The sequence below is a fragment of the Trichogramma pretiosum genome, unplaced genomic scaffold (genome assembly GCF_000599845.2).
Source record: "Trichogramma pretiosum strain Unisexual culture from Peru unplaced genomic scaffold, Tpre_2.0 scaffold5, whole genome shotgun sequence".
In the NCBI taxonomy this organism is placed as follows: Eukaryota; Metazoa; Arthropoda; class Insecta; order Hymenoptera; family Trichogrammatidae; genus Trichogramma; species Trichogramma pretiosum.
In genome coordinates this window covers 2,809,631-2,831,141 of record NW_019641672.1, presented here as the reverse complement: position 1 = coordinate 2,831,141, position 21,511 = coordinate 2,809,631, and the positions used below count along the sequence as shown (strand labels likewise).

Here is a 21,511-nt window from a genome sequence, read left to right as displayed (position 1 = left end):
AGAAATTATGTACATGTATATATGCAAGGGAGGAAAAAGAAAAACAACGCGATGCTTGTATATTCAGTATTCAAGTTAAAAGCTCTTGCAAGTATTTAAAAAACAATCGAAGGATAAGATAGTTAACGAGTTTATGAAAACACTTTTTTTACTACTTGGTACATACCAGTTTTTGCTGCTTTTTTCCACCCTCTCCCCTTGCCAGCTGCTGCTGCTGTTACACTGCGGTAGAACGACTCTGTTTTTCTTGGCAACAATGCAGATCGACGAATTTCAGGGTTTCGTTTATCACTGGTTTCGAGGGAGAAATTACATTTATGCGCAAATAAAGCATTCAAATATGTGTTTGCTGAGTCCGCACACACCCACACACATACACAGAACTCAGAGTAAAGCTGCTATTATAAATTAAGAATCCCCGCGGAAAAAAGAAGAATTACGTGGATTACATGAGAAATCGGAAAGGCGGGTAGAACGCGCTGCTTGCCAGGATTGATATAATGCTCGGGGAGCGTACCATACGATATCAAATTTTATGCACTATATTTGATTCATCGTAACTAAATATTTGAAAAGGTATTACAAATTTTCATCACATAATGAGTTTGCTCAAATTTTTACGTTTTCGAATGCGGAATGAAAAAATCGTTGTCTTACCTCATTATTCTCCCACTCTTAGCCGCCCCCGAGAGACTCTAATGTACGTAGTTTCAGTTACGGAAATCAACGTGTCGTACTCTTGCACTCCCTCAGCACACTCATACTACCGGAAATAAGTTAACTTCCGAGAGGGAGGACACTTACTCACGAAACTGGCAGCTTTTAAGTAGACTATAGAAATGCATAGCGTAGCATTTGTGCTTTCTCTCTATGTTTCTAGATCAGAAAGTACAGATATTTCGCTCGCTCTCTCTCTCTCTCTTGCTCTCTCTCTTTCTCGCGGATGTGCAGAAAAAAAAGAGCAGAGAAAAAGAAACGCGCGACGACGAGCAGAGCATTTGAATTTGCGCCGAGCGCGTTCGTGCAGTGTTCACCAAATTACTATACGTTTCTACGTGTATCGCGCGCAAAGATAAAGGAAAAAAAGAGAAAAAGTAGAAGCGAGGATTTATAAAGCAACTGCCACGTTTAAACGTGTGCACGCATACTCATTATTTGTCTGCCTACGCCTGTCGTATAAATGCGTTTACTTTGTTTCAACTTTCATTCGGATGCATTTTCAATTCGATTGATTATACCTATCGATAATGTTCCAATATATGACTTTTTGTTTTCGATAATGTTTCCAATTAATCTTTTTTTAGGTGAAACTAGAGCAAAATTAATGAATACGGCTTATAATTATAAGTACTCATTTGATATAAGATGGATGTTGTAGAGCTCCGTCTGATCGAAAGTCGACTTTGATCACTGATATTTTCCTTGTAATACTCAAACAATATTGAATGACTTACTGTAATCGCTATTACCTCGATTATATATTAGCCATGGTGAACCATGAACGACAGAGTATATAGCGATAGTCGGGAAAATTGAATCGCCAATGATCTGCAGAAGCATCAGACTCCGAGGCTCTATGCACGGGTGACCGGTGTTTGTACTTCCTTTAGCCTATACCTACAGCACCGCGGGCTATCATGGATATTGGCCAATATCCACGGGCTCTCCTCTGACAAACCTTCGTCTGCTGATGCTGCTGCTGCTGCTGCTACAGCAGTGGATACTTGCAGAGGGAAATGTATATCGGATATTGTTAGGAGGGACGTTTTTGCTTTGCATCGTGGATTTGAATTAACTAGATATGGCCTTGCTGTTGCTCGTTGTTACAACTACCAGGTTTTTTCTGCGATAAGATTTAGTTGGGTGAATGTTTATAAATAGTTGAATTAGATATTCTATTGCTGATATTGCACTCGGTAGCGAACCCAAATTGCAAGTATCTCGGTTAAAACTGAGCCCGTACACTCGAGCGCATAATAAGGGAAATGGTGTTTTCTTCGTCATTCGAGCCTTGCCGAGAAGATTGAAAGTTCGATTGTCTCATATAGACCTCTCTCGCTTTCTCTCTCTCTCTCTTTTCTTGCGAAAAATATATGGCTTGTACGTGTATTGGCGCAAACTATAAGAGGCAAGATGAAGAAGAAAGGAGAGCAACAGCGAAAAAAAACACACGAACAGGGAATCAATTTGAAAAAACCTTTTACCCCCCTCTGGTGCCGTGAACAGAAGCAGAGCAGATCTCTCTTATACGCTCGATTTAATCCCATATAACCAAAGTTGTATCAATTATCCTCGACCGCTTGGCTTGGCTGCTACTCTCACTACTACTTTTTACTTGCTTCTTCTTTTTTTGTTCATTCGACCTTATATACCTATAGACGAAGCGGCAAACTCTTTAGATTCTTTTCCCCTTCATTTGCGCGTGGCTGCAGCTATCCCCCTTTTTTCTTTCGTTTCCTATACACTACAGTTTTCGGGCGCATGTAGAGCGAGTAGTCCAAGTAAGTGAAACAGCCAAGATTTAGCTATATAGTTTTTGCTTATAGGTATAGCATAGCGTTTGGGCCAAAGTCGATTAAACAGTAATAGGTGTGTGTAGGTGTGTGCAAGTGTGTATGTACAGCAATGAACAACGAGTTTCAGCATCGATACATCAGAGAACTTGCACGTTTATACACACCTATATCTAAGGATATATACATGTATATAAACCTCGAACTAGCGAGTGGAAAATCGGAAAAGTTGAAAAAGTTTAGACGAGTAATTCATTTATTCGTACTGATAAAAGGATGGCTGTCGAGGATTAATTCGGCTCGGCTTTGGGAGGAAAAAATTCGCTTCATTCAATATGTCAATTGGCGAGTCTCTCATTTTGTTTTCCAAGCAAATAGAAGCAACTTTTATAACTATTTGAACGTAGAGTCGTCTAATCCAGAAATTCCGAGCATAGATAGAGTGTACACAAATACTCCCCGAGCTGCACGTGGCTCATCGAAGCAAAATTCTTTTGACATTCTGTCGCGTCACTTTTACATAATATAACATTTATTTGTTTCCTTTTGCCTGCGCTACATCGTCTACATCGTCTACATCGTCTACATCGCCATGTAGAAAAAGCCGACATTTTTGCGACAGCGTAGAAAATCGATCTGCTTGTTTGTGGGTTGCTCGTGTGCGTGTGTCCCAAATATCAAAGTGCCCAGCAGCGGCAACTGCAACGTTATAACCATTGAATTTTTATCTGGCCAAGCTACCCCCAGCTCGGCTGTTGCTGTATATACATGTACATGCGTTGGCATAAAGGTAAGCGGGGGCAGGTTTGTGCCGTATGCTCCACAGCATGCGGAGGAATGCGTTACGGCTGCCTCGACTCCATACACGATATGAGAAACACAAGAGGAGAAAGCTGGATTTATGCGTGCCGCTGTGCAGCTGCAACACGCGGCAATAACGCTTAAATACCAAAGCACTCGATATGTGTTTCTGACGCGGCGGCAGAGGCGATTCGTTTCGATGAGGCATCGCACAGCTTGCACCGTTGCCGTTGCTGCTCCTGTCTGACGCTATACCGCACCAGCAGACGTCGCATTTCGTTAATAAGTCACGCAGCTATAGCTATGGAAACTCGGTGCTGCGGATATATGCCTCGCGCGACGCGTTTTCGTTTATTAGAAAAAATTTCTCGCGCCTGCCTGGCTGCTTGCCCTGGAGCGGAAAAAATAGAATCTAAAATTAAAGTGAAAAAGTCAGTAGTAACGGATGGAAGATTGGCAGGAGTCGGTGAAAATTCCAAAGTAAGCCGAAGCGCTAACCGAAAGTGACTTTTAATAACGTGGGGATTTGCCGCTCGACTTTGAAATCCCTCTCGCTCTCGCTCTCTCTCTCTCTCTCTCTCTCTCTCTCTTTCACGTGCCCTACGCGCAGAGCTCGCAGCTCGCCGCCCGAGATGGGGGGACTTTATACCGTGCTTTCACACGTACTATAACGTCCCTTGTGCGTCTCGCTTTCAAGCACTTCTTTCCCCGTTGCCTAACTTCTACATTTTTCATCTTCCATTTCTCCGATAGCCTCCTCGTATGCATTGTTCCGCTATCTCTTCTTTTCTTTCTCTTTCTTTCCATCATCTTCTTCTTGTCTTCTTCTTCTTTTGCTATTTTTTTCTTCTACTACTTCCCGAACATTTTTCTCATCCCCGCAAGCTTCGAGCGGATCAACGTTTAATGAAGTAGTCACGCAGCTCGCTATATACAGCTTACTATATAGTACGAGCAAAAAATGTTTACATATAAACACGTAGCCACTCATTTTCTTTCAAAACTTTTTCTATTTTTTTCAGCATTCTCGAAAAGAAGAAATAAGTCAGATAACATTTTCGACATTTTCTACAAAGCAACTACTTTTTTTGGTAAATAATTGGTAAAAAAAATCTGTATATATTGCGAAATCATGCACATACCCTATAATACAAAAGAGGCTGACTTCTCCCACAGCTATTAACACAGACTCATATGATAACTGACAAGGAGACCTTCTCACCTTAGGGTCACGGATCTTTACCAAAAATTTTTTGGGGTCTCCAGGAACCTAATAATAAAGCTCCCTATGCTTAGTTTTATCGAATGGGCCTTAGGGCCCATTTTAAAAGGGGTTTTCTCTTTTATTTAAAAATCTTTAAGATTTTCTATATCAAGATAGGAGCACTTAAACAAAAAAAATGCACCAATCAAAAGTTTTGAAATTTTTCAAAGAATCTGCCTGAATTTTTTTCAGAATTTTTCGAATCGTCCATTACCCTTTGTCAGAGACCCTAATTTGATGCTTTTCTTACGAAACTTAGAAACCTCTAAAAAAGGGTAATGGACGATTCGAAAAATTCTGAAAAAATTCAGGCAGATTCTTTGAAAAATTTCAAAACTTTTAATCGGTGCATTTTTTTGTTTAAGTGCTCCTATCTTGATATAGAAAATTTCAACGATTTTTAAATAAAAGAGAAAACCCCTTTTAAAATGGGCCCTAAGGCCCATTCAATAAAACTAAGCATAGGGAGCTTTATTATAAAGATCCGTGACCCGAAGGTGAGAAAGTCTCCTTGTGAGTAGTAATTATTAAATGTTCAAAAATTATAAAAAAAATTTTTGAATATTCGATACAGGCCACACCTTTTTTTTGTAACTATTGATCTTTTGCATGCGATAATTTAATCAAGTTATTTCAACCCTAATTTACTAGGATTTCGGCTACTACAGATGTCATTACCTTACTTTCACTTAAAGTCGTTGAGTGATCATCATAACAATAATTTTTGTAGTTTCTTATGGAAAATGACCGTCTGAATCCTGCATATTGTCAGACTAAAAAGTGTGTGAAAAGTTGTGTGAACGAATTTTTTTAAACAAATAGGGTCAACCATCCAGTGAATGAATGGTTTCAAAAAATGCGACTTAAATCACATTATAAAAACCACAATAATTTTTTTTATTTATGAAGTAGATGATTTTCAGATTTTAATGCTCTTAATTAACAAGTTTACATATTCATTTAATAATAATTGTTAAAGTACAATCTATTATTTAATTAATATTATTTGAAAACGTATTTTATATAGTAAATGAATGCCCCGAACCAATGAATGAATGCTGCTGAACCAGTAAATGAACGTGTGATATTGTCAATTTTATAATTGAATATTATGTAACCATCCATAAAATAACCGGGTCACATTGAAGAATTCATATTTAGTAGTTTCCTTTGAGTAGTGTAACTCATTAATGATTGTAAAAATCGTCCAGGAGTAATAGATTCTTGACAATTAGACTCGATGAATTCATAACCTCTACAACGAAGATATCTCAGGATGTCTATTCAATCACTGGGTAAACATTGATTATGTCTAATTTACCCAGTGATTAAATGATTTTATGCACTAGCGTATAATATAAATAGATTTACTAATAAAAAAATGGTTTTAATTAAGGACGTTGGGGATCTCTTGGTCAAGTTGGGTCACGAAGTTGAAACTTCGGAATTTGATAGTTAATAACACTGATAATGTTCTCCCGAAATTTTAACGTCGATTGTCGAATGAATTTTTGTATAATTTAATTTCAAAAGTAAACTTTTTAACATGGAAATCATAGGAAAGCTCAGATTTCTCATACAATTTCAAGTGTAACTTTAGGTCAAAATGGGAGATCGTGACCAAATTTAGCATAATGAAAGATGAAATCATTACCTTTCAAATGGTATCGGTTATATTGTATATTCACGAGCATATTTCAAAGTAATTTTATAAAAGTGAAAAAATTTCGTGTTTGCTCTACATTCAACCTAACTCGAGAGTTTAGCAGCAGACAAAAATACGCGTGTATTGGCTGAGAGCCTATGATACCACCGACCTACCTAGTCAAATCAAGTATCTACCTTCCGCTGTTTCTTGATAGTTGCTGATTTGAACTCGGTTGCGTCCCAAAAGTCCTTAAAATAAAACTGTTAGTGTTGAAAGTGCTGTCACCCAAGAAAAGATGAGTGGTTGTTATAATAAATATTATCAAAATATTTATTATTTAATTAATTTAATGTACTAGTCATTCATTTACTGGTGGTCGTTCATTCACTAGTCAGTTGACCCTATCATATGATTTTAATTTTTTTACCTAAAACCCATTCGAATAAATGTGAAAATTGCTGTTTTCAACTCTCTGAAACGGGTTTGAAATTATGAATTCACACGTTGCCAATATCGGCTGATAATCTTTATAAGTGAATTAATGAAATAGTATACAAAACAATTTCAAAAATTTAATTGTTGAACTACAGTTAATAAGTTTCTTTAGTCCGCGCTTAATATGGTGCTATTTAAAATGTGCTTTTTGTTGAAAAAAAATTTGTTTAAATAAATTTTATACACTTTTCGGTCTGGAACTATACAGATTCAGATTCAGATGGCTATTATACACCAGAAACAACAAAAATTAGCTCTAGAATAATTTTTCTGATAGAGGTGCCCGCAATATCTGGACTTATATTGAGAACCAGTAGGTCCAATCTTGAAAAAAAATAATGGTATAAAGTATGGTATATCTACGATGATTATAAAAATAGACACACAAACAGTGTAAAGCACGATGTAGTTTCTTTCACGAATGGGTTGATTGGTTGGCACACAAATTTTCATAATTATTTGTGTGACAAGGCAACATGTATCGGAACATTTTCGTTGGTCGATAACACAAGTGAAATGAAAGTAAAGGGAGAGGAGGCGCTTACTGCGTTTGTTTGTGAGACAGTAGAGCTTAATAAAGTAGAATCAGATGATCTTAACGTAAGTTGCTTGGTACACAACGTTCGTAAAAAAATTAATCTTACTCGTATTGACTTGTCAAGTCCGTAAAGTGTCACCCGTAATGACTAAAAGGGAAACTTCAGGGTTCTTTTCCATTTTGTTTGAATTTTTTTCTGGAATTTTTTTTATTTTCAATGTTTCATCGAATTTGAAATTGGCTTGGGCAGTAATTTATTTTTGTGTTTATTTCAATTTTATATACAAAAAAAACTTTAAGAAGTTTCACTCATTGCAGCTACTGCAATACACTGTAATTGGCAGTATAAACGACTTTATTCAAAAAATTGTTTATGTTTATTCGTTACTTTTGTTCTAAATATATTTCAATATTTAGGTCAATTAAATTCAAATAAATTGTTGTATTTTTAATAAAGAAAACAAAAACACAACAAAGGATAAAAAAATCAACATAGAATTCACTCACCTCATTTTCGTTACAACAATAGGTGTGAGCTCCAGTCGTTCGAATCCCAGTTCTGTAGCATTGACATCGTCAACAGTTTTGTATCGAATGTTACTGCAACCCGGCACCGTGAAATCTGTATCAGAAACGCATACATAAATACGAATCAAAAATATATGTCATCATCGCAAGTGCATATCAAAGCTGTGCGTATTTAATTTTGCATTTTAACTTTGCGATTATTCGTCGTAGATCAATCGGATGAGATATAGCGCACGCCTGTGTCGTCGACGTAACGCTCGTTTAGCTTAATCAATTTTATTCGTACACATGTAGACTCGCATTATTTTTTCTCTCAGATGTTGCTGATGAGCATGCTTTAGCAGGGACGAATCTTACTTGGGATGAAAAAAAGACAAACAAAAATTAGTACCTAATACGAATGCAGGTTTGTGATTGTACGCTACGTCCTGGCTGCTCGAAAATCATTTGTCACGAGTTACTTGAGAGAGAAGGGGAGGAGGATACCGTGGCGCGCATGATTTTGAATGCAAGCGACGTTGTCCAAGCTGCGTTCTATTAGGTGAATTTTGATCGATGTAAATATTGCCACTAACGCCAGCTGCAACGATAATGACTACTGCTTTGGAACATTTAGCATTGTGTTGTGCTGTGTGCGCGCGCGAATCAAGATGTTACTCGAGTAAAGTTTATACGCTCGGAGCGTGTACACGATGGGGGCTGTTATCGATTTTACAATATTCTCTCGACGGCTTTCTCTCCCTTTTTTTTTCAGTTCGCTATGTGTAACGCACACTCGTGCGCACGCGAGTGTGTCAGAATCCGACCGTAAAAGACTCGACGCAGCGGTCGATTCGCTGCTTAATGAGACGCGAAGCCCAAGCCGAGGAGAGTAGCTTACGCTTGTATATCTATATACAAGCGATAGAACGAAGATTCCCTACGCGGAATATAGCCGTGAGTTTTTTTGTTAAATCATCGCATGTACAGAGCAGAGTTTCGAGTGATCGTAAAAACGAAGCGATCCTCGTAATATTAGCAGCTGACAAATAACGTCGTTGACGTGTAATCGCAAGAGTCACTTTTTCAGAGTGCATCGTATGAGTAATCGTAACGATTCGCAATCGCCCTTGTCTCTGTGTATGTGTGTGTGTGTGTGTGTGCTCGCGTTTATATATCAGTGAGCCATTTTCCGTAAATTTGCCGTTAATACCTGCGAGCGAGCGTGCGAGGGGAAAGCTAAATGATCGTTATTTAGTTGATTTCGTACACACTCGCTCGCGATTTAGTCACCTACTTCTGCTTTTGATTGCCTTACAGGCGCATATACACATATACATCGATCTGATGCTGCTGCTGGCTTTTACATTATTGCGCGTATGCTTGTATATGGGTCCAATCATTCCATTCGCGCTGTTATATACAGCTCCGATGTATAGGTCATTTACCGTCTATTTATGTGTAGGAGTGTGTGTGCCCGATGCCAAATGTAATTGGCTTATTGTGGCTATTTTTTTGTAATTTTTGATGAAATAATACGCGCGACTCGCTCCTACATGGTTAGCTGGTTTTGATATTTAAGCCATTTACATGCGTATGCATATAGTGGAAAGATCCGATACGATAGCATATTGTAGGCATCGATCTCTACCATTAATGCAGATGTATGCAAAGCTGCGCGTGTACACGAGGCTCGATTATACGCATACAGCCTCGCACGCGTTGTGTCTTGGTTTGCAATGTGACTGATTCAGTTGCCGTCTAAATAATTTATACCTGCACAGGCACGCCAGTGTCTGCGTGCAAATAAAATATATATATTATCATATATATATAACGGGTATGGCTTAATGAAACAGTTATAGCAACTGTTAGTGATAGCGAGCGAGCTACCGGCAGATCGGGTCTACTTTGGCAAATTGCTAAGAATATCCACAGAGCCAAACGACGATCGTTCGGTAAAATCTCGAGCTTGCATATAATGTACGTATAGATATAGCTTGGCCTGCTGCTCGCCGTTTGCTCCAAGATAGTAGTCATCGTCCTCGTGCTACTCTAAACTCCGTCGAGAGAAAGAGAAAAGGGTCCCCGTCGGTTCACTAACTATACATACTCATACACGTATATAACAGTGCTGCACTCCGCAGCAATATCGTTAATTTACCGCTTCGTGCGCAGCGCGCGTTAATCTCAATTCGCGCAGATTTTCTCCTGCGCGCGGCACGCCTCGTGGCTCGTGGCTTGTGGCTCATTTATATATATATAACATTTCGGTCGATTATTATGCCAACCTCTTGGGTAATGAATTGCTCTCTCTCTCTCTTTCTCTCTCGCGAGCTGGCTTTGATGCCTTTCTCATCATTGCTTCCTCTCTCTTTCTGCCTCTATCTATCTATCTATCCATCCATCCATCCATCTCTCTTTCTCTCTCTCTCTCTCTCTCTCTCTCTCTCTCTCTCTCTTAGCGAGAGTGCAGTATAGCCTAGCGCCCCGATCTGCTTTAAGCATGTTGTTACTGCGGGCACTGATTTTCAATGTATACTCGGCCGCCCGCGAGCATGTTCGAGATATCTCTTCCTCTTGAAATCCTAAGGAATGCAAATCGATAATACTCCCTCTCGTAATTGGACGACGACTACCGTACGAGGCTAAATATTCTCGATCATCGTCCCCCTCTCTCACTGGCATCATCTATAGCCGAGCAGTACTGCAGAATTTCGGCATATCTTAGCTCTCGAATATTTGCCGGATGGCAGAATAGATGCTCGCTGCATCGATGATCCGCCCGCGCACACGAGATAATATACAACATATATCGAACCGATAATAATAGTGATTCGTATAAACCGCTGGCTATAATACAATGCGCCTCGCAAGCTCGTAAAGTTTCTCCACGCGCGAGTACCAATAAACTGCATCGAGGCACATAAAGAGAGAATTACTGCCACTGAAAAAAAAACCGTATAAAAATTAAATCTGTACATACTTTTATATCCGGACGGTAACCCAGTGCGTAGAAACTGGGCCTTTTACCACAGCTGGGCACGTGTAGCATACAAAATCTTATGCAACAGTAAGCGCAAAATACTTTCATAACAGAATATGACATCGAAAACCAACAAATTTGATACATTTCAGAGGTGTTTAATCGCGACCAAACGTATTTTGTTGATTAGAAAGTTGAAACCGGGTGTTTACAAAGTAAAATAGTACAATGCATAAAAATCTGCTGATATTTTACAAATTGTTTATAATTTTGTGGAATATTAACGTTACACTGAAATAAATGATTTCAAATGTGAGAATTTTTAAATAGTCATTTTAAAATAGCAAAAATCTTACGTTTAAGGTAGTACATCTCCAAATTGAAATTATGGGGAGATTTCGATGAAACTCGGCACATTTCTATATTTATGCATCATTTATCGCTCATTTAACTTGGGCAACATAGGAAAAATTTATATTTTATCGAATATTTATCAAACCTATGGAGATATATCAACGAAACTTTTTGTAATAGATTAAAAATACTTCAGCTTTATCTGGAACTTTTCAGAATGTCACTTCGTTAGCTATTAATTAGTGAAAATCTGAAAAATTAAAAAAAAAGGTTTTAAAATTGAGGTTTTTTTGCTGATTAAGTAGTATATCGAGGATTTAACCAAGAGTTGCCTGATTCTATACATATTTTAATGTAAATTTGTGATATAATTGCAAAATAGTGCTTATTCATAAGTCAAGTTTTGACAAAATGATGTTATTTTATTGTAGAGTGACCCTAAAGGTGAGATACTACCTTAATTATTCTCATTATTCTTAATTTCAAGTAAATTCAAACATGTGAAATTGTTTTATATTGTTTGGAATAACCAGGGAATTTACAATATCAATTTGAAACCTGAAATATAAATTGATGTATTTTATAGAACATATGAATATCTTCAAATCCTACTCTGCGTAACCTATGGTCATTCAACAATAAATAGTTTGATAAACAGGATACTAATTACAACATTACATTTACATTTTTCTAGTTTTTCTCATTTCCAGGGATATTTGAAGGTTATAATAAAAAAAAATAGTACAAAAATCTAAAAAAATGTGTGCGTAGGGGTTAGAAGATTCTGAATTCCAATCTGCGGTAAAAATGATCTTTATCAACAAGTTTTTTGAGATTATTTGAAGGTCTAAGTTGGAAAATTCATGGTGAAAAATCGAAAAAATCACAAAATATATGATTCACCTTTGAAATAAACACGAAAACCTTTTAGATTGTAGAAAAATATGATTTTGCTTCAATCTCAGTCGAGGGTACATCGCGAATAAAGCAAGATCAAGCCTGAGAGAGATACATATAAAAGACGCGCCTAAATAAGTAGACGTTTCAGAGGCGTAAGTGCCGAGTACTACTCGTCCTCGCTGCACGCCACAGTTGAGAGAAGCGAGTAAACCCTTGACACTTCCAAACGTACCTTGACCAATCACAACGCACGAATCAACTAGAAGTCCTGAGACTAAAAACTACGATTATTGCGCTCTTTCAATGGATTTTCACGGAATTACTACGCACTCAACCTGCCATGAAAAGTTTCACATCAAAATAGACACACTTTTAGATAAATTAGTCTAGTTCACATATATGCGAACAAAATTATTCTCCGACATCGGGATCAAAATCTCGTTGTCGAGTCATAGACCTTTCTCTGGAGGGAGCTAAAAAATATTTATGCGACGACAACGAGTGAGGGAAAGTTGAATAACTCAGTGCACGCTGTCAATTCATCGAGTCTTTTCCTCGTAGACATCCCTTCTTGAGAGATATTTTGTCCACCGCTACGGCCGCAGCCGTACATGGTATTATAAGCTCGAGTCGACATTATCACCCTAGGAGACTTTCTACTAGACTCGAGAGTGAGGAAGGACTGTGCAACCATTAATTCCACAGACTGACGGGACGTCCTTTATACGTACACGTATACAAGCAGAGACTAGCAAGTCTCGTCGAGCATTTTTGCCGCCACTGAGTAGCTTTTGTGTAGGCATGGAGGGACCCTTTGATGGGAGCCTAGTTATGACGACGAATAATCATCATAATCATCATCACACCAGAAGACTAGGCCAACTCTCCACCCACGTTATACGTAACGGCTAAAATTACGCGTTCATTATATATCCGCAGCGAAAAGCCTCAAAAGGCTGGGGCTCAAAATTATAGGCTAATTCGAATTTTCAAGCAAAAGCAGGCATGTGCGTATACGTATAACTTATATATGAGCAATTTCACGTTCGCGCGGTATGTCAAAGAAATAAATTGAAAATATCAAGGAGACGTTCTACTACCTGGATCACAGATGCTTACCAAAAGATTTATTTTTATATATTTTATTTATTATTAATCATTTATTTATTATTGCTTTTATTATATTTATTATTTTAATTCTTTTAAAAAATTTTATTCTCGAAATTTTTCTCTCAGACCGCTTGAAAAACAGCTGCCAATTCATTGTCAAAGAGCTTCCTGCGATAAATATTGATTTATGGTCATTTTTTATGTATTAGTCTAAAAAAATTTCATTGAATCTGAACAAATTTATACATCTAGTTAAGAATAAAGCGCACGCACCCACACACATTTAAAAAATTTTAATAATAAAGCTTCCTTTAAGAGGGAGAAATAAAAATAGTATAAAAATAAACGTGTTTATATAATCCAAAAGGCTAGGGGCATTGTAGCAAAATATAATAATGTTAAGTGACATGTGAGATCACCAAAAATGTTTGACTTATTACCTCACAAACTCTTTTTTAAGAATACAGTATTATTTTCATACTTTTTACACAAAAACAATTTAATATAAAATCTTGCTTTGGTGTCAATGCATATGGACTTGGCAGATTTTACTCTTGTCGAGTGATAAAAAAAATAATCACGTTCGCATTTAAAAAAAAATCTAATCAATTGAAATATTATATTTTTGATCTGAAGAGCGAAAAAAGAAAAATCCCAGGGCAAGTAAAATTTATTTTTCGTGGTAACGAAATAGTAACTTTTCGCGCGATGGTATGAAAATAAATATTGACCTATTCAGTCTAATGATAATTTTGATTATCAGAATTTCATTGTTTCAATTTGATTAGATACTCAGTTTTCTATAAAACACAAAGAGCTTTTCGAAGAAATATGCTGTAGGAATTTTAAAAAACAGTATTAAAAATTTTACTTTTAGATTGGTTTCTTCACCCTCTTGAATAAAGTTCTTCAATTCTAAATTAAAACACTCATGTTGTTGAAAAATTCAAAAAAGTATCCGAAAAATTCCTAAAAACTCATTTTTTATTAGTTATAAACTCGATTTACGCATTACTTTTTTGCGAGTCAAAAATTATTGAAAAAATCATTTCGACATTCTATAGGTTAGAACATTCAAACAATCTTGCATAATGAAAATTTTTTACAATCATCCGTCAAACTTTTATGACATATTTAAAGTGATTTAAGGAAAAGGAGAGCAGCATAAAGTTAAAATAAATTAAGGGATACTATAATTATGTGCGTAAACGATCTAATATACATATATCGATCGCAAAGTCCAAATTTTAATGAGAATGCAGTTCCAACGAGTGTGAAAGCAAGTTTTTATTACAAAGTTTTACCCCAGCAGGTTTCTTTTGCGCAGCTAGAGATGTATATTCAATATAAGTGAATTTTTTAATTTCTGTAGGATTTCGATTCGCTCTTGTGCGTACGGCGAAAGTTTAATTAAAAAATCCTTTCGTTTCTATGCTGATCAAAAATGTCATTCTTTTTTTCCCTAACGTGTTTTCTTACGTAATTTTTCTCGTATTGCGTGTACAATTGTAAAAATAATAATGCTATTTTTAACATTTATTCCTGTTTCCCCTTGTCTCTCTCACAAGTGTGCACAAACTTTCCAGTAAATATTAATTGAATTTCAACCGATTGCTTTGCTACTGCAGCAGGGAGTGGTCTATATATTTATAGGAGTGCACGGAGCAAGACCAAGATCCTAAACAGCGTCGACGTGTCATACGAGAAAGCTTTCAGACTCTCTCTAGAGGTCGCCTCTTATATACACTCACCACTCCATAATCCCGAATCTACTCCTTTTTTCCTCCCGCTGCCAGTGTGCTGGCTCTAATAGCTTTTTTGCTCTCTCTCTCTCTCTCTCTCTCTCTCTAGCAACTCCAGGGGTATTAACTTGGCTGTACGACGCGGCTACAATGATTTAATTATGTGACAATTATCGCGTACATTCACTGCAACGCTCTGTACTTATCGGCTCGAAGAAACGTTGACTAATTCAATTATTATTATACACCGGCGATGTCAATAAAATCGCTCAGGCAGCTCCTGCTTATTTCTTATCTCATTTTTCTTGCACCTTCGCTAATATGACTCATCGAATTTTCACGCGAAATTTCCCTAGCAGCTTTACCTTGGGATTTTGCCTCACTCATTGTGAAATCGATATTCAACGGAATGCACTATATAGCTTTCACTTCAGTCTCTTGAAGCCACCGCGGTGTATAAACCTATTTCGTATTCCAGATCCATTAGGGTTTCCATTTGACGATAATATACAATTACAGTTACTGCTGCTGCTTGGGAGTGCTAAGAATTGACCCACGAAAGTATGAGAAAAATCCAAAAAAAATTAAGTGCCTCGTATTAAATCAGTAAGGAAAGTAAACGACAAGTTTTCCAGTGATCGGAACATTAAGCCTTGTAAAAAAGCAGTTATGGTCCTGGCCGACTTTCCCTCGGTATGCCATGCGCCTGTTATAAATGGTGGTGGTCGTCGTCGCGAGTGCGCCTGGCTCGTATAACACACTGCTAGTTGACGATATAACACTCGGCACGTCTTCTTGCGCACGTTGTATCTTTTGCCCGCGAGAACGCGGGAACAAAGAAACTGAGAATGACGTTGTTTACGAGCCTTGCAATTGTTTAAAAAAAAAAAAAAAAAAGGGAGGGGGGAGAAAGAAAAAGAAAGAAAAAATACGATGAGAATGCAGGAGTGAAAGACACTACGAGTGTACGTCTCAACGTTAAGGACGAGTTTTTCGCGAAACGACGACGATGAAGAAAAAGGGAGTCTCGCGCGCGCTTTATTGTCCTGAAATAAGGAGTATTTTCAACACGATTGTTTGCACAATTTCCTCTCTCTCTCTCTCTCTCTCTCTCTCTCTCTCTCTCTCTCTCTTGAGAAAAGAGAGGTGAAATACGTGAGATAGGTATATATATTTTTTGCCGTTCTTTTCTTTCGATCGCAAAACGAGCGAGATTTCTTATATTAAATGCTCAGGGAGAAAGAGTTTTGTACCGAGGGTTGCTGCCACTGCTACTGATTTGGAAAATGTACCTGTTTTATTCGGTAATAAATCATAAGCTTTTTTTATATGCTCTCTTTTACTCTATATAGATATATATTTTCGCCGGAATGAAATGAACCTTCTATTATCATACCCAAGTGGTTGAACAAAAATTTTTTCCCATATATACCACTCCAGGCCCGGGATAGGCGAGTGGCACACTCCATGTCAAGGGAAAGTATTTAAGAAACAGCGAGAGACATTAAATTGAAAAAACGAATATCTCGAGAGCGCATACTTTTCCGACTCGTATTTGCTCGCCCGTTTCTTTTTTTTTTCTAACTCGAGGGCAGGACAAGAAAGGGAGGGGGAAAGGTGAGGGGAGCAGCTCGTTGACTTTGTAAACGCGATTTTCTCCGAATGAAAAAAAAGAGGGAAAAAAATTAAGCTCTACTTCAGCAGTAAATATTTTAACTTGAGTAAATACTTGCACAGTTTTACCATAGATACATAAAAGGTAAAATGAAACGAGGAGAGAAAGAGAGCGAAAGAGAATGAATATACATTGACTAGCGGCTATGGAGTAAAATCACTTGAACACACACACGAACGGACAAAGTTAATCCGACAGTCGACAGATTGAGCACGATTTCTCTCGTTTCGTTTGAAAAGATTTGGAGCCGTCGTCCGCTGCACTTGATCCGACAGGTATAAAGCTCAACGCGCGACAGCCAAGTGTCCGACTTATATATGTATAGGCGACGCGGCCGCCGGGAGCGGGCGAACGAGCGCGCGACAATAGTATTGGCGCGAGCTTACCGAACTGGGAGCGAGCCCCGGCGTCGTCCCCATAAATTCCAGACCACGTCGTCTTTATACGAGCGACGCGGGCATGTGTGCAGCGCGCAAGGACGATCTGGGCCGCCGAGTAGCCCACCGGTCATCAGAGGATAGTTAGGACTGGCTGATCCAATCACACTGAGAGGGTGTCTCGTTCAACGAGCAGCCGACGGATCCCTTGGTACTGGCTATCTGGCCCGTGTAATACCGTCGATCGTCCGCAAGTCTTCTTGATGATTATTGCCTCGGCTTTTGCGAATATTACGCTCGAGAGGAGCTCCAGAGCTCCAGCTGCTGCTGCTGCTGCTGCTGCTGCTGCGATCCTATTTTAGCCGGAAGAATCTTCTGTTGAGTTTTCTTGTCCAAGAGCGGCTATAGGATGATGGATGCAACTTGTCGTTAAGCGTGCACACTAGCCAGGAAACTTTTGCGTCTTTACATTATTACAGGCATTGAGGAAGGCTAGTGCGCACATTTCCTTTCAGGTACTATACGCACGGCAAATAAACTCGAGAGCAGCAACGGGGGATAGTTTAAAATTGATTTTTGTCTCGAGCAGTATAACGATATAATTTGATAAAATTCCGAAGCGGCAGCGTCAAAGAAAACGAAATTAATGTCTATACCGCGTGTGCACGCAGTGTCACGACGTGTATGTACATATATAATACGCATACACACTCGCGCGTACGTAGCAGCGGCGGCGGCGGCGGCAACAGCAGCCAAGAGGTAAGAGCCCGAGTATATAACGTACATAATACAGACACTCTGAGTGGATTGTTTCTCAACGCAGACTATATATAGCGTATACTCGGAGAGTCGCTCGGCGAACCGGAACACGCTCGATAAGGACCCAGCCCACCACTCCCCGAGCCCGAGAGAGCGAGCGAGAGACAGATAACATTCGACCATACATGGGGCGTGGAAGGATATAGGCGAGGATGATGGTGTTCTCGCGCGCGCAACGCCGGTCGAAATTATCGAAGAGAAGGATGAAAAATTACCTCTGGGCGAGACGAAAATTTTCTAGGACATGGAGCTCGGATAAAAATTTTCCGAGCGATACCTTACTTCGATAACCGCCCAATATTTTCTTTCCGCTCGGCCGACAAAAAACGAGCTACACACACACACACACACACACACCCATAAACATAGACGTGGTGAATTCTCGCCTCCAACATTTTCCCGTCTTCATTAGCAGCCTATGGTACAAAGAAAAAAATAACACGACTTTTATTTCAACGAAGCTGCAAGCACCCAAGCTATTTTTCTGGCTTAACAACTTATCCTCGTGTAAAATTAACTATTATAATCACGAGTAAAAAACTTGCACGCGAGCTTTTGTTTTGAGCTTGGCGGGAACAAAAAAAGTAAATTCGTGCGAGAGATCGGCCTATAGTATTTTTATGCGTGCAATATCTTCGCGAGTGTGCAGTGGCACTTTGCCGAGCGTATACTCCAATTTTTAAAAGAGGAAAAACACAAAAATACCAAATCGATCTATGAGCTTTTGTCAATTTTTGTCGGATAAAATGTTTTTGACGTGCGTACGCGTAAATACGCCATGCACAGTCGGCAATATCTAGGGAATAGCGAATGTAACCAAAATATTTGTGTAAAAAGAAAAAAAAAACAAAGGCTCTATCGAAATACGATGCATCGCGTTCCATTGACGGAAAAATGCGTTGGTCTTTCGGTCGGGATTAAGTCTTCTCGTTTTCACTGATGCAAATTTAATAAGCTCGGCCTCGCCTGCTTCGGAAGGTCCTCTCTAACCGAGATTTTAATTAAAGTAGAGCTATAGGTGCGTGCGTATACGCGTAGCTCTAATGTAAATTTTACCTATTACATTGTGAATACTTGTGCTTTGCAATAGCTTCGACTTGATGTGTTTATATACGACGCGTACACACACATACACATATTATTTATGTATACAGAGAGGGATGTTAATAGTCTAGGAAGCGAGTAATGAACGTTTTCGGAGACGTGACTTTACTTGTTCATTGAATTAAATACATCAAACTCTTCGAAAGACTGCGCGCGTACACGATATAATAATCCAATTTTCAACGCGGGTTATGCAATATATTTCTCTTTACTTTTTGTGGCTGCCAGTGCGATATTGTTCATGCTTAAATTCAAATTTCGTTGGGGCTCGCGCTGGGATTGCAGGCCAGAAGTGTAATTTCGCCGATGTTTAATGAAAACCCATTATTATCCACACCGAGACGTATATAGCGGTACGAAAGCGTAAAATCGATGCAAACATCCGATAGCATTTTCCATGTACACCGGTGAGCACGTACACATGCGAAACTTTCTTCATCAGGGTGAAAACAAAAATTTTTTTCTCTGACGTTTTTTCGCCACCGAATATATACACACAGAAGCAGTGCGAGTGCGGCAGAGTCTCATATCTCAATTTTCTCATTGCTCCAGGGCGTAACGTTCGTGTCACCTATTACGAGTCCAGCCGAATCCCCTTTCTCACTCTTGCCTCTATCTCTCTCTCTCTCTCCGCTGCCCTCGCCCCGCTTACATAGCCTTGTGCGCACATACATCGATAATCCCAAACAAACTTTACCTTATGCTAGCTCACGCATCGAGTAGGGGGGTAGCAGTGCGTGTTATACAGCTCTGCACCCCTCCCTTTATTCTCTCCTCCTCCTCTTTTGCTTCTCGCAACAAGCTTGATTACATCTTGGAGGTTTAGCTTCGGCATATCAGCGCCAGCATCGACATAATTAACGTCCTGACATAAACGAGGTATTCTCTCACTCGACGGCTGTATGGCGTCGCGCACGCGTATAGAGAAATCGACGTGCTCTATACGTGCCCTCAGTGCAGGCTATACGTGTATATCTTAAGCCTTGGATGTGCATCGAGCATGTATAATTTGGCCTGAAAATCGATGATGCCGTAAGGATATTATACTTTGATGTTCCGTTTGATGAATACATCAAGCGAAGAAGAGCACGTGAGAGAGAGAGAGAGAGAGAAGGGAAGGGGGGAGGGAGGAGGAGAGAAGAGAAAGGCAGGATAGCGCTGATTATTGCCTTTGGTTGAAAAGCAGTCTGCAGGCCACGATAAAGTTACAGCTCACGCTGTTGCCTTATATACTTACGGCTTTGTAATCTCAAAAGCTATGCTCTGCTTTTTTGCTTACTGCTTCAACAACTCGTTGCATAAATATATATTGAAGAAGAAAAAAATGGGCTATTTATTTTTCCTGTGTTACGGAAAAACATATAAATGTAAAGCGAGAGAGAGAGAGAGAGAGAGAGAGAGAGAGAGACAAACAAATCAGTCTATATGCACGAGCTCGCCAAATTCTCACGTAATACCATTTGTCTATGGTACAAAATACATCAAGCTAAATCCATCCGCTTCTTCCTTTTCTTCGATATACACAAGTCGTTCAATCGTATATTCAAACACACGTGTGGTATAGGTATGCGAAACTGTATGTTATACACATTCATGTAGGATGAAATAGGAAGAATATACTCTGGTTATCTATACTTGTGTGTATACGTGGCTGCGCGACTTGCACATCAATTTAAAACTTTCCATCCTTTTGGCGATTGTCCTCGGGAGACGTTGAGTCAGGACTATGATGCATCTGCGTCGTGCAGGCGAGTATTACCTTATTCATTACATGCCATCTGAGCTGCGATCCTCCGGTAGCATCTGCCCTTTCAACTCGAGAGAGTGATGGACGCGTTGCCGCGGCAATTATCAGCCGATGACGGCGGCTCTCTCGCAACTATTTGCTCCTCTTGAAAAACAAGTTGGCCGCGTTAAAAAGCCCTCGTCCGGCCCGAAACAGCTTATTAGGCGCTTGTGCGTGCGCATACCTTAAAACTTTTAAAGCCACTTTGATCTTGCATCAGAAGCGGCAGACTTGACTCTCAGCAAACGTTATATTGCGTGTCGCGAGCGGCAAAGTTAAGCAGAGGATTGGGTTAAGCACTGCTGCCGTTGCTGCTGCTCCCGTCGCGTGTATATGCTCTATACTAGTTTATAGCGATGAGTCAAGGCAGGTTCTTGGTATTTCGCTTTCTCTCTCTCTCTCTCTCTAGCGCGCACGCTCTTGAACACGATGGTGGTTGTAGCTGTGCCATCTGACAGGTAATTAATTATCCATTTAAAAGTTTTTCGATCGTAGCAGAAGCAGCAGCAGCAGCAGCAGTCAGCCACGCGCAGAAACAGTAAAGACGTAGAGATAAAGATCGATTTTGCATGCCAGTGAAAGAGAAAAAAAGAGCGAGAGGGAGCGAGTGCAGTTAGTTAACGGAATGTCAGGAAAAATTCGCCCTTTTCTTCTCCGCAGCTATCTCAACGCTCGTGCGCAAGCTCCTTTTTCAAACGCAGTGTCTTTTTTTACACGTTTCACACTGATTCACAAGGGAATATCGATATCTCTGTGGTACTTTTCACGATAAACCGTGATAAAGTCCGTGTAAGAAAATTTCTTTCAACTCGTTTTCTTTCACTTTTTTTTTATATCTATTCACTCGCTGGCAAAGTATAAAAAAAGCGAAGGATGATGAATATCAAGATAG

The 21,511-nt window shown here is 39.2% G+C and overlaps 1 protein-coding gene across 1 annotated transcript in view; it reads right to left on the bottom strand.

Moving 5' to 3' along the window:
* Positions 1-21,511, bottom strand: part of LOC106658517 — a 94,520-nt gene that overhangs the window by 51,827 nt on the left and 21,182 nt on the right. Inside the window, exon 2 of the mRNA XM_023460501.1 lies at positions 7,767-7,881. Coding sequence (XP_023316269.1) covers positions 7,767-7,881 — 115 coding nt within the window. The remainder of the gene's footprint in view (positions 1-7,766; positions 7,882-21,511) is intronic.